The sequence below is a fragment of the Aquarana catesbeiana genome, linkage group LG04 (assembly GCF_042186555.1).
Source record: "Aquarana catesbeiana isolate 2022-GZ linkage group LG04, ASM4218655v1, whole genome shotgun sequence".
NCBI lineage: Eukaryota > Metazoa > Chordata > Amphibia > Anura > Ranidae > Aquarana > Aquarana catesbeiana.
Genome location: NC_133327.1, coordinates 305,569,099 through 305,583,412, shown reverse-complemented (window position 1 = coordinate 305,583,412; position 14,314 = coordinate 305,569,099). Strand labels below are relative to the sequence as shown.

At 40.8% G+C, this 14,314-nt stretch overlaps 1 protein-coding gene across 2 annotated transcripts in view; it reads left to right on the top strand.

Annotated features, from left to right (window-relative positions):
• Window positions 1-14,314, top strand: part of COL9A1 (collagen type IX alpha 1 chain) — a 196,953-nt gene that overhangs the window by 161,088 nt on the left and 21,551 nt on the right. For both annotated transcript variants that reach the window (XM_073626742.1, XM_073626743.1), the window contains 3 exons: window positions 3,495-3,641; window positions 5,484-5,538; window positions 8,732-8,920. In XM_073626742.1, coding sequence (XP_073482843.1) covers window positions 3,495-3,641; window positions 5,484-5,538; window positions 8,732-8,920 — 391 coding nt within the window. The remainder of the gene's footprint in view (window positions 1-3,494; window positions 3,642-5,483; window positions 5,539-8,731; window positions 8,921-14,314) is intronic.

The following is a 14,314-nucleotide window of genomic DNA, read 5'->3' as shown; positions in this document are numbered from 1 at the left end:
GTCATTTTCCATCCTAGATTCCCCCAGAGGGTCTCCCCCCAGTGTATAGATTGCATTCATATTTGTGCCACCCAAATGCATTATTTTACATTTTTCTACATTGAACCTCATTTGCCATGTAGTTGCCCACCCCATTAATTTGTTCAGATCTTTTTGCAAGGTTTCCACATCCTGTGGAGAAGTTATTGCCCTGCTTAGCTTAGTATCATCCGCAAATAAAGAGATTGAACTGTTTACCCCATCCTCCAGGTCGTTTATGAACAAATTAAATAGGATTGGTCCCAGCACAGAACCCTGGGGGACCCCACTACCCACCCCTGAACATTCCGAGGACTTCCCATTTATCACCACCCTCTGAACTCACACTTGTAGCCAGTTTTCAATCCATGTACTCACCCTATGGTCCATGCCAACAGACCTTATTTTGTACAGTAAACGTTTATGGGTAACTGTGTCAAATGCTTTTGCAAAATCCAGATATATCCTTCTAGATGGCAACTCACCTCCTCATAGAAGGTTAATAGATTGATTTGGCAAGAACGATTCTTCATGAATCCATGCTGATTACTGCTAATGATACCGTTCTCATTACTAAAATCTTGTATATAGTCCCTTATCATCCCCTCCAAGAGTTTACATAGTATTGATGTTAGGCTAACTGGTCTGTAATTCCCAGGGATGTATTTTTGGGCCCTTTTTAAATATTGGTGCTACATTGGCTTTTCTCCAATCAGCTGGTAGCATTCCAGTCAGTAGACTGTCAGTAAAAATTAGGAACAATGGTCTGGCAATTACGTGACTGAGTTCCCTAAGTACCCTCGGGTGCAAGCCATCTGGTCCAGGTGATTTATTAATGTTAAGTTTCCCAAGTCTAATTTTAATTCTGTCCTCTTTTAACCATGGAGGTGCTTCCTGTGGTGTGTCATGAGGATAAACACTGCAGTTTTGGTTACTGAAGCACCCCGATTCCCTCGTGAAGACTGGGGAGAAGAATAAATTCAATACCTTCGCCATCTCCCCATCCTTTGTAACCAGATGTCCTTCCTCATTCTTTATGGGGCCAATAATTTTACTGTTTACATACTTAAAAAATTTCTTGGGATTTTTTTTTGCTCTCCTCCACTATGTGTCTTTCATGTTCTATTTTAGCCATCCTTATTGCACCCTTACATTTCTTGTTGCATTCTTTATAAAGTCTAAATGCTGATGATGATCACTCAACCTTGTATTTTTTGAAGGTCTTCTCCTTTGCTATTATATGCATTTTTACATTGGAGTTAAGCCATCCAGGGCTTTTGTTCGCTCTTTTAAATTTATTACCCAATGGGATGCATTGGCTAATGCCCTTATTTAATATGCTCTTAAAGCAAACACATCTCTCCTCTGTGTTCTTTGTTCCTAAGATTTTATCCCAATTTATGCCTTCTAGCAAAGGTTCGTAGTTTAGGGAAGTTGGCTCTTTTGAAGTTCAGTGTCTTTGTATTCCCCTTATGTTTCCTATTTGTGTGATTTATACTGAAGCCAATTGACCTGTGATCACTGTTACCTAAATTTCCCCATATTTCCAAATCCGTGATCAGGTCTGCATTGTTGGTAATCAGTAGATCCAGTAACGCTTTATTTCTAGTTGGTGCGTCTACCATCTGACCCATAAAATTGTCCTGCAAGACATTTATTAACTGGCGAGCCTTAGATGAATGCGTGGTTCCCTCCTCCCATTCTATGTCTGGATAGTTAATATTCCCCATTATCATAAGCAAGAGAAATATGAGCACTGTGATTGCTGACTTCTCCTTATGAAAATGCTGGTTCCCTGCCTACTGGGTGGGGCTTATGGCTTTCTTTCTTTGTAAGCCACTGACTTTAAAAAAGTAAATAAGTATTGAAAACAAATCAGAAGTTCTGAGTTCAATTGTAGAATGCTTGCTCTGGGTCAGTGGCTTAGAAAGTACTAAAGCTGTTTTTAGAAGAGGGTCAACAATGACATCCTAGGTATTTCTCTTGTCATAGGTTTCCATTAATGCTTAAAATTTACCTGTGAGAATGGAAATATGGGAGTTGCCATTTTCACAGGACAGGAACAAGCATACAGCCCAGTGAAGTGTGAAAAGTGTAACTTCCATCCCGCATACAAATTCCAGGTCAGTGATGCACTGAACATTAAAAAAAAAAACCTATCAGGGCTGCTCTGTGCAAAAAATAAAATAAAATTTCCTTTTAACACAGCGACATTGATGTAGTGATCTCTTTCACTGAGACAATGTGTTCTGACAGGGGGACTCCCCTCCCACCATAATACACTGATTAGCACTTGCAGCCATTGGCTGTGAGCACTGCTCGAATGCTGGCTTGTCAGCATGCCCATTCAAAAGAAATCATTTGTTAGACTGGCTTCTATAGAACATACAGTTGTACACACAGACCAAAAGTTGGCGCTTCCTCTCATTTGGTCTCATTTGGTCTCATTTGATCCCAATGTTGAACCGCCCAATTTTTGGCCCATGTGTACTGGGCCGAAGTTTTCTCTCTGATCGCGGTTATTTTATACTAATAGTCTGTCAGTCAGTAGGTGGGTGACTATAAAAGCTTTTTGGAATTGCTCCTCACAAATTTTAGAAAGCAAGTCAGCACTGGCATATTCCCTGTTTCTATCCTCACAGGTTCACTTTAAGTATTATGTTACCCAAGGGTAACAACATTTAGAATTAAAATTGGATAACTTTGTTTTCGTTTTAGTCCAGTACCCCGAATGGACCTTAGTTTGAATGTAGGAGCCAAGTTATGTTGAGTGGAGGGGAATAAATAAAGATTTAGAGTAAAACATATGAAAATGAGTTTTATGTATTATGCTATGCAATATGTATTTGTTCCCAAGTTCAAATTGGACATGTTTTAATAATTTTGTAATAAATGGTTGGATTTTAACAGTATAGTTCACGCTGTGCATTACTTGGCACCCTAAAAGTCCCACATTTGTAAAAAAATAGTTTTGACTATTATTGGCCTAGGGATGTTGGAGCCTTGTCAGACAATTCTGGCACTAGATACATATATACAATTTCTACCTCATCGAATCTGGGAATGCCTCATATTCATTGAAAAAAAAGACATTCTGTGGATGGTGACAGTGCCAAGCGAATGACCCTTTATGGTCAGTGTATAGCGGGACAACCACTTGGCATAGGAGCGGGAAGACCATGGCAATCACTGTAGTAGCTCCAACTGCCACAGTGATTGACAGCTTCCATAACAGCCCGTCAGGTGTGAGATATGCACAGTGGTCCAGGCTAGACTAATGTAAGTATAGAACTAGATCATACCGGGTATTAAGCTTTAACAAAAAAAGTTTGTGCTTTGTGAGACTAAATGAAAATACATACAGTACATTAAATGGTTTTGTAAGCCAAATCAATTTATAATTACAATACTTGCAAGGATGTTTCTGGTGTCCCCCAGTTAATCTGCATACTATAAAAACCCATCTTTACATACAGACTGGAAGTCCTGGTGAATCTGGTAATCGTGGTCCTGAAGGAGGTCGGGGCATCCCTGGTGTAGAAGGTCCTCAAGGGTCATCTGGTCCCCGAGGGATGCAGGGAGAACAAGGAGCCCCTGGATTACCTGGTGGTCAAGGTCCTGCAGTAAGTAATCAGTGATTTTTTCCTGTTAAAAATAAAAAAAACAGCAACAAAGTTGTGCAAAATCCCGCAGATCCAGTTTTTTGACCTGAGTGTTAGGCTGCTATGAAACTATTCGTTGCCTGAACATAACTTCCACATCTACAAGCCTAACAATATGTAAACCAAACATCAAACATACGCTAGCTATTACTGTATACAAATCTCCTAATCTGGTACAGTAATTGGCCACCTTTTGGGTACTTTTACCTCCATTTGCATTAACTAGATTCATTAAACAACATCATTAATTTAGCTTCAGAATTTTGTCATCATTCTATTGTGTCTATGAGCATGGGTGAGTAGCTTTTTATAATGCTTTGGGAGTGTGGTAGAGAATATAGTGAAGGTTCTCTATTAACTTCCTGCCTCATTTATTCTCATCCTATGATACCTACATTCATGAATTTGTCTCACTGATAATTAGTTTAAGAGTTGAGTCATATGGTCCCTGGCACTTTCACCTGCAGTCAGGGTGAATGATTTTACAGACAGGAGAGAGAGGGGGCATGGTTTGTTTTCCATGTTTATGTTACTCACTGCATCTATGTGACTGGAATATAATAGTGGAATATAATAGACACTTGTACCTGTAAAGGTTACTATAAATATAAGATGCTTCTTGCCAGAGTGAACAAGTAGAATTAGACAAGTAGACAACCCTTAACCAATTGTTCTTGGTGGAACAGCAGATCAATGGGGATGAAATGGTTCTCTCATTTAAAAGGTGCTCTTTTCATAAGGCCAACACTGGGGATATTGCTTATTGCCCCCTCTTTTACATTATTATGCACAGCAAGAAGATATAGTACCTGTTTGCTTGTTATTATAGTGATATCTTAAAAATGATTATGTCCACTGCTAGCTTGATTAAAATAAGGTATTTTAATTTGTTTTATTAATGTGTGTTACCTTTTTCTGTTTATGCATGTCAATTTTCCTGTTGCCTAACTAAAGTATAACTAAGGGCAAAACTTTGTTTAGTTTTGGACAGAGTGAAGAGATTAGAACACCTGTCAAGTTGTATTGCAACCTGTGCTCCACTAGTGGGCTTCTTCCTCTCTATTTGTCCTGTTATCACCAAAAGTGAAAGTAAATCTTAAAGTTTGGTTTGTCCCCAGCACACTATTAGAGGGGAAATCTTCCAATATGGACATCAGTTCTGGCAACCTTGGTTACAATCAAGGATTCCCTCACTTTAGAGGGATTTGGTTTCACTTCATGCTTTGGCTATGGGGAAGTAAAGAGAAATCTCCCCAATGGGACACAGATGGCAAAAAAAAAATCCCTTTAGTTCTACTTTAATTTTCAGTATCTCCATCCCTTTGTTAATTGTTTTCTTACCAATATTTTTATTTCCCCCTTATCTTGTAATATTCAAGAGATTGTGTTGTACAGTAGGACACAACTGGCCTAATAAAAGAGTTTTTTGTTAACCAAAAGGGCTTGAATTCTCAAATCAAGCCCTACAGCTTACATTTCTAGTGTTGTTTTAGATTTCAGTGATAAACAAAGGAAAAGCATCCTTTCATTTTTTACGTGGCTGATAATTTATTCCCTTGATGGTGGTGTCATGCGAAGGTCTACGCTTTATTACTTCTCACTGATACTGGATGATGGGAATCTTATGTGTCAGTTCATTATGTCTGTCCATTTTCCAAACTATTTTACCTTTCTCTGTTCATTCTGCTTACATGTATTTAACATTTTTTGTTTGTATGCAATATGTTTTTTTTTGTATTGTAAACTGCTATTTGTTAGCTTTCTTTTTTAGCTTCTCTAAAAATAATTTGTTTCATGATTTAGGGAAGAGAACCTACAGATCAGCACATCAAACAAGTGTGTATGAGAGTGTTGCAAGGTAGGTTAAACTGCAGGACAAAACAAAAATAGCATTTTCACTTATCAGTTCATGTAATTTATCTTTAAGCTGTTACTCTGAATAAAATGCTGTTACATGCTATATTAACATATTCTATATAACATGTGTATTATGTAATGGATAACAGCTTCAGGTTTGTATTCTATTAGATTTTAGTTAAATTGAATACAGTAGCTGTGGAATCAGTTGGTTTCCTTGCAATTACAATGATGTCATCAAGCAGAATTCAAAGGCATTATTGAGCTTCAAAAGTCGAGACAATCTTGGTTAAGAATATGAACAGTTATAAAAGGATATGATTATTTCACTTCCTCTACTGGAATCCATTGATTCTTTATTATTTGCACAACCGGATAGTGAAACCAGCCACTGTGGTATACTCTTAGTAAAGACAGCCATGTTGTGCTGCCTGTCAGTGAAGTGGTAATCACATCTGAGGAAAGCACAATACAGATGTGACTGTTCAGACCACGCTAACTGTACAGTATCTCAGTGCTACAGACTTTAGGATTGTAACCTTAGAGCTAGGTGTTGTCAATTTAATTTCTGTTACTGTAGATTAGGAGAGTACAGATATTAGTGATCAGATCTTATTTCCTCCTTGATGTTTTGTATGACTGTGAGGAATTAAATGCTTAGGGCTTGCATTAACAAACAGACCACAGCAAACCGGGGGAAATAAGGTCTTATGGATGGCTCAGTCTGCAGGAGAACCAATAATGAATTGCTAGTTTATCTGCATTATGGTTCTTGGTATAAACTGAATAAATTCCAGTTAATAACAATAAGACATTTGGCTGATCTTTTACTACTAGGCTTTTTCCAAAACTCTCCATGGTAAGGAACATCAGGTTTGTCAGGTCCCCTGAAGCCAGGTGACAGATGCACCCCGTTGGGGTCAGGAGTGCACCGATAAGGTGGTGGACCCTATGGCTGACTACTGCGGATGGAGCTCTGGGTGGTTCCGGAAAGCAGGTCCTCTGGAGCACCAACAAGGATCACACTGGGAGCTAGCACATGAGATTCCCCAGGGCATGGAATCTAAGAGCCAGCAGGTGTTAACCAGAGCCCCTGATGGCAGGGATGGACTTTGCTGCAACTGGCTCCAGGTCGTGGCCCCCAGGGTCTCCCAGCTCATGCTCACAGTAGGCTACTGGAGGAAAGAGAGGAAGCAGCAGACTGGGACAACAAGGTATAGTCAGGAGATAAGCCAAAAGGTCAGGGCAACAAGCAGGCAGGGATAGTCAAAGAACACGCCAACAGACGGGATATGAAGCAGACAGAGACAGTAAAGAACAATGCAAGGTTGGTAAACAGGATCAGATGAAGCGCACATGGCAAGAAACACAAAGGAAGCCAAACACAGAATATTGATCAGCAAGTCTGGCTTGCAGTGCACAGGTTAATATAGTGTTCCTAGTTAGAGGCTGGGTTGGAGCCATGCTTGAGGGAAGATCACTTAAAGTGATTGTAAATCTTTGTTTTTTATTTTTTTTAAATAACAAACATATCATACTTACCTCCACTGTGCAGTTCGTTTTGCACAGTGTGGCCCCGAACCTCATCTTCTGGGGTCCCCCAGCGGCGCTAATGGCTCCTCCTCGCATCGGTAAACCCCCTGGGAGAAGCGCTGAGAAGCGCCCTCCCTGGGGGTTACCTTGCGGGCACGCTTCCGAGTCCGACATTTGCGTGCATAGACACAGAATGCTAGACTCAGCCCCGCCCCTGGGGCCTGCATCATTGGTTTTGATTGACAGCAGCGGGAGCCAATGGCTGTGCTGCTATCAATCTATCCAATCAAGAGCCGAGAACCCAGGGCAGAGAGGAAGAGCGTGTCTCCGCCATTCGTTCCCTCCACCGAGGGAACGAACGGGCTCAGGTGAGTAAAATGTGGGGGCTGGGGGGCCTGTCAGTGTCAGAAGTTTTTTCACCTCAATGCATAGGATGCATTAAGGTGAAAAAACACGAGGGTTTACAACCCATTTAACCACTTGAGGTCCGGGCCATAGCCGAATGATGGCTACAGCGCGGACCTCAATTTCCGGGAGGCCTTCATGGGACGTCCTCCCCTGTGCACGCGCACCGCGCACACCCCGCAGGGCGCGTGGGTTGCGCGCTGTGATCACCGAGTCACGGAGACTCGGATGATCACAGATCCGAGTAAGGGAGCGGTCCCGGCCCCTTACCATGTGATCAGCTGTCAGCCAATAACAGCTGATCACATGATGTAAAGAAAACCTCGGTGATCGGTTTCGTTTTCTCCTCACGCTGACAGCGTGAGGAGGAAAAAAAAGCCGATCACTGGCTTATGTCAAAGGGACATCGGTCCCGAAGAGGAAGGAGGCACATATGCCTCATCTGTGCCAACAAGTGCCATCTGTCATTGCCACCTGCCAGTGCCCACAAGTGCCACCTATCAATGCCCACAAGTGCCACCTATCAATGCCCACAAGTGCCACCTATCAATGCCCACAAGTGGTGCCAATCAGTGCCACCTAGCAGTGCTGCCATCAGTGCCCAATCATTGCCCAACACTGCCACCCATCAGTGCCCATCACCACCACCGCTCAGTGCCCATCACTGCCACCTATCAGTGCCCATCAGTGCCGCCTCATCAGCGTACATCAACGAAGAAGAAAAATTACCTGTTTGCAAAATTTTATAACAAAATATAAAAAAATATATATATTTTTTTTAAAAATTCTGTCTTTTTCAATTTTTTAACAAAAACTAAAAACCACAGAGGTGATCAAATACCATCAAAAAAAAGCTCTATTTGTGGGAAAAAAATGATAAAAATTTAATTTGGGTACAGTGTTGTATGACCGCGCAATTGTCATTCAAAGTGCGACAGCGCTAAAAGCTGAAAATTGGTCTGGACAGGAGGGGGGCTTAAGTGCCCAGTAAGCAAGTGGTTAAGCAGACAGGTGTGAAAGTGCAGGCACTAAGGATGATGATACATAACCAGAGGTAAGTAGACAGACAGGGCATGAAAGTATTACTGCAGCTTCATGACAAGGTTTGATCTCCTTCAGTATTTTACAAATAGGAGAAATAAATACAAGTAAGCAAAAGTAGCCATTATAGCACAATAATATAACATGTACAAAAAAAATGTGTTAACCTGACTATATATGAGTATTACATTTGTGTTTGAATTTTATTTGTACAGATCAGTTAGCAAACTTGGCAGCCAGTCTACGAAGACCAGAATCTGGAGCAGCTGGCCTACCAGGGAAACCAGGTCCACCTGGTCCTCCTGGAACTCCTGGGGATAATGGTTTACCAGGACATATTGGACAAAGAGGACTTCCAGGGCTTAAAGGTCCTTCTGGGGAACTTGGTCTTAGAGGTCAAAAAGGTAAATGATTGCATTTCACTAATCGATAAGTGTGTATATGCTTTTCAGTATACTGTGTCTAGAAGCTGAGACAGATTGACAGGCAAATGCTTGCACATTATTCCAACTTGCACTGGTAAACTCTCAATATCAAGGTCAGTTTGCCTATAATGTATGTTACATTTTACTTTATGAAAACTAGCACATTTGCATTTGGTGTTCAGGGCCAGGAATTTCAGCAAACACATTTTCCTACGCATTCACTTTTATAGCTCACTCATTACACCCCAAATTATTTATATATATATAAATAATATAATCCCTTAACATTAAACTAACCATACACCTATTGCTTATCCTCAACCTATATTTAACGCCTAACCTGAACCATCCCCTAATTAGGGTGATAGATAGTATATTTTCTTGGTGATAAATACTACCACAGTGGTAAATTATTGTAACGAGCCCCTTGCACGCTCGGTTCCACTCTCCCGACACTCCTCTGCAACTATTGAATCAGATTGCAACGTCTGATGCTTCGGTCATCCGATGCTCCGGGACTAGAACGACAGCTCTGTGCCATTCTAGTCCAGTTGTGATAGCTCAGAACAAACACCAGGCAGGCTGTATGTAAGTTCAAACAGGAATCTCTTTTATTGCAAAATACAGGCTTTTATACACTAAAAGTGGAGGTGCAGACCTCCTGCTCATATTACTCTAACAATACAGCTGTAACCTAATTAACCTAATTACATGAGCGAATTAACTAATGCCTTTAGACAACCTAGATGACTCAGACATGACCGTTAGGCCAGACTGGCTGTCTTGTAGTTCAGAAAATCCAATCAACATTATCACAATCAACATGGACTCTTCTTCACACAATAGCAGAGTTAATTAACACAAATAACAATGGGGATCTAATGACTGTTAGATCCCATAGTAGACTTATTTACAATACACATTTTAGCAGACAATAGACAGACAGGTGTTGGAATTTACATCAGCATCTCCTAACAGTATCTGTCCCAGCATTATGAATCAGCCACTATTCCAATATGGCAAATCCAGGGTCCCCAGAGTCTGTGTGTCCTGGGGGACCAGGACCCGAATCCACAGTAATACCACCTCAAGGGTCCCCAGGCATACAGCTCACAAAGAGCACTGTTCGCCCAAATGCAAGGGCCCCCGATCGATCGGCAAGAGGCTAGTATACAGTCCCCTCCAAAAGTCTCTTTCCCGGCTAGGTCTGTCACAATTATATTGTGATAATTATCCCTTTCATGACTAAGCCTATTTTTGACATTTGGTGTTTACAAGTTAAAATCCGTATTTTTTGCTAGAAAATTACTTAGAGCCCCCAAACATTATATATATTTTTTTAGCAGAGAATCTAGAGAATAAAATGGTGATTGTTGCAATATTTTTTATCACACGATATTTGTGCAGCGGTGTTTTAAACGCAACTTTTTGGGAAAAGGGGACACTTTCATGAATTTTAAAAAACCAAACAGTAAAGTTAGCCCAATTTTTTTGTATAATGTGAAAGATGATGTTACGCCGAGTAAATAGATACCAAACATGTCACGCTTTATAATTGCACGCACTCGTGGAATGGCGACAAACTACGGTACCTAAAAATCTCCATAGGCGACGTTTTAAAATTTTTTACGGTTACCAGGTTAGATTTACAGAGGAGGTCTAGTGCTAGAATTATTGCTCTCGCTCTGATGATCATGGCGATACCTCACATGTGTGATTTGAACACCGTTTACATATGCGGGCGGGACTTCCATATGCGTTTTCTTTGCTGCGTGAGCTCGCGGGGATGGGGGCACTTTAAAAAAAAAATGTTCTTATTTATTTTATTTATTTTTATATTTAGAAATTGTGTTTTAAAAAAAAAAATTTTTGATCACTTTTATTGCTGTCACAAGGAATGTAAAAGACCCCCGATCCCTCCTTTGCACTTCAGTATTCAGACCGCCAAAAACGGTGATTCTGAATACTGTATATTTTTTTAAAACCGGCGCCATTGGCAGCCGAGTAAATGGGAAGTGACGTCATGACATTGCTTCCGTGTTTACAATTAGAAGGCTGGAACGAAGCCGCTCACAGCTTCGTTCCAGAATGTCAGCAGCCGCCGGTGGCGGCGGATTGGTGATTGGGCCTCCCGGTGGATCAGGAGGCCCGGTAAGAGCGGCGAGTGGGGGGGACGTTCCCTCTCGCTCCTCCGGTATAACAGCCGAGCGTCTTTTAGTTGTTATACATGGATAGCCGATCGCCCGCTCTACAAAATGGTATCGGGATGATGCCTGCAGCTGCGGGCATCATCCCGGTATAACCCCCGAAAGCCGAGTACACACATCTGCGTACGCACGGCGGGAAGGGGTTATATCAATAAAAATGTACCACAATGGAAATGCCATTTAATAACAGCTTTTACACTTACAAAATATTGGTGCCAAAAGCACCTTTTCAAAAGTTGTAAAAATATAGTGACATGACTATAGGGCAGCTGTTTTTCTAGTAACTGAACTGTTAGCTTAGGCCTTCTGTACAAATGTTTACCTGCATTTCCCAGGAAAACTGCTATTCTTTTCTTTCAGTTGGCATTTGAAGAATCACAGTCCCTTGTACTAAATCTTCACAGTGTGGTAGGTCCACAGAAAGGCAGGGAAAATGTATCACTGCTGAACTTTACTTAGACACATAATCTGTATAAGGCATTTTGGGATAGTTACAAACCGCACCATGGTCAAAATATTTGGAAGAATGGCTTATGCCCTGTACACACGGTTGGACATTGATCGGACATTCCGTCAACAAAATCCATGGATTTTTTCCAACGGATGTTGGCTCAAACTTGTCTTGCATACACACGGTCACACAAAGTTATCGGAAAATCCCATTGTTCTGAAAGCGGTGACGTAAAACATGTACGTCGGGACTATAAATGGGGCAGTAGCCAATAGCTTTCATCTCTTAATTTATTCTGAGCATGCGTGGCACTTTGTGCGTCGGATTTGTGTACACACGTTCGGAATTTCCGACAACGGATTTTGTTGTCAGAAAATTTTATAGCAGGCTGTCAAACTTTGTATGTCGGAAATTCCAATGGAAAATGTGTGATGGAGCCCACACATGGTCGGAATTTACGACAACAAGGTCCTATCACACATTTTCCGTCTGAAAATCTGACCGTATGTACAGGGCATTATTATGCTGCACATTGCCCATATAACCAATTCGATTCCAACAGTTTTGGAATCCGTTTTAAGGCCATTTTTTCAGACACTTTGATATTTAAGTCCAAGTGTTATCATGGGAACTGCATGCTGGCTGAGTGACAGAAGTGTTTTTATAAAAGGCCCTGGTATGGTTTGGGGGGGGAGCCCCCACATTGTTTTTTTTTTCACTGACAGCTCCTTTGTTTGCATTCTGCTGTCAGCTGGGAATCCAGCTGACCCCGGCTGAAAGCAGGGATGAGTTATTGATTGTTAGAACCCGGGCAGGTGCTGGCTCCACCAATGACTCCTGCTGCTGTCAGCAGGGATGAGATACTAGTTATTAGGATGCAGGCATGTGCTGGCTCCTTAACAACCAATGGCTCATCCCTGCTGGCTGACAGTATTTTACAAACCTGTGTTCCTCAATGGATGGACAGTAAAGATAAAATGCATTTTATAAAGGATCAATTCAGCATGAAATCTTATGCAACATGACAAGTAATCTTAAGAACAAAAAAATGAAGCCAACATTAAACTACATTTGCCAGTTATAGTTTATTAGATGATATGCCTTTAATAGTAGCAATCATCTCTATCTCAGCATAATGTTTAAATTTACTGTAATAAAAAGAAATATAATTTGTTAGGGAATAAAACGTGTGCAGCAATTTATTAATGTCCTATAGAAGTTCAGCAAACCTTACTTCAAAGAATATCCTAACTAAAATAAATATCAGAATAGAACCATAAAAAGTGTACTAAGGAATACCCGAAGGAGACTTGACTTATATTTCTTGGCCAAAACTTGAAGATACACTGAATTCACAAGATGCTAGATTGTACCCCTGTAGTAAGATAAAATGTCCATAGCATTATAATCCTGTGAAGTCAGATTCTTTTAATTAATTACAGTGCAGCTGTAGAGGTTTGATCTCAGCATAATCTCATGAATCATGCCAGCAGTGTCAACGCCAACTGCAATGCAATGACTAAATACAGCAGTATGTCACTATACAATAAAGGTTTTCCAGGGATATTTACCAGAATAAATATAATGTTTAAAGCAATGCTTCTTTACAAACATTACTCATTTTAAAATGTTATTAGCTGCTAGCTGCATCTTCCCAAGAGCCTCTTCCTGCTTCAAAAGCACAAGGATTGCTGTGTCAAATATCCCGGGTGATTATCGCAGTGCACCTGTTGCTTAGTAACACTGATGGTCTGTCAAGGGCATTGCAACTAGTTGCTAGACTCAGGTTATTAGAACCTATTACAGTGGGGGAAATAAATATTTGATCCCCTGCAGACTTTGTAAGTTTGCCCACTTACAAAAACATGAAGGATCTATAATTTTTATCATTTATTTTAATGATAGAGACAGAATATCAACCAAAAATCCAGAAAAAACACGATACAAATGTTATAAATTTAGTTGCAGTTCAGTGATCCCCAAGCAAAACATGACTTAGTACTTGGTGGAAAAATCCTTGTTGGCAAGCACAGAGGTAAGACTTTTCTTGTAGTTGGTTACACATCTCAGGAGAGATCTGAGATCTGTTCACTCTTCTTTACAGATCTTCTCTAGATCCTTAAGGTTTCTTGGCTCTCACTTGGCAACTCGAATTTTCAGCTTCCTCCATAAATTTTCTATAGGATTAATGTCTAGAGACTGGCTAGGCCACTCCATGACCTTAATGTGCTTCTTCTTGAGCCACTCCATTGTTGCCTTGGTAGGATGTTTTAAGCCATTGTCATGCTGGAAGACCCATTCACGACCCATCTTCAGTGTTCTGGCTGAGGGAAGAAGGTTCTCATCCAAGATTTTACAATACATGGCCCGGTCCATTGGCCCCTCAATGCGACAAAGTCTGCCTATACTTTTAGCAGAGACAGGGATCAAAGCATAATGTTTTCACCTCCCTGCTTGACAGTAGGGATGGTGTTGTTAGGGTCATAGTCAGCATTTTTCTTCCTACAAACACGACGAGTCGAGTTAATGCCAAAGAGCTACATTTTGGTCTAATTTGACCACAACACTTTCTCCCAATCCTTCTCTGAATCATTTAGATGTTTATTGGCAAAATTCAGACGGGCATGTACATTTGTCTTCTCGAGGAGGGGGAACCTTGCAGATGCTGCCGGATTTCAATCCATGGCAGCAAATTGTTTTACCAATGGTTTGTTT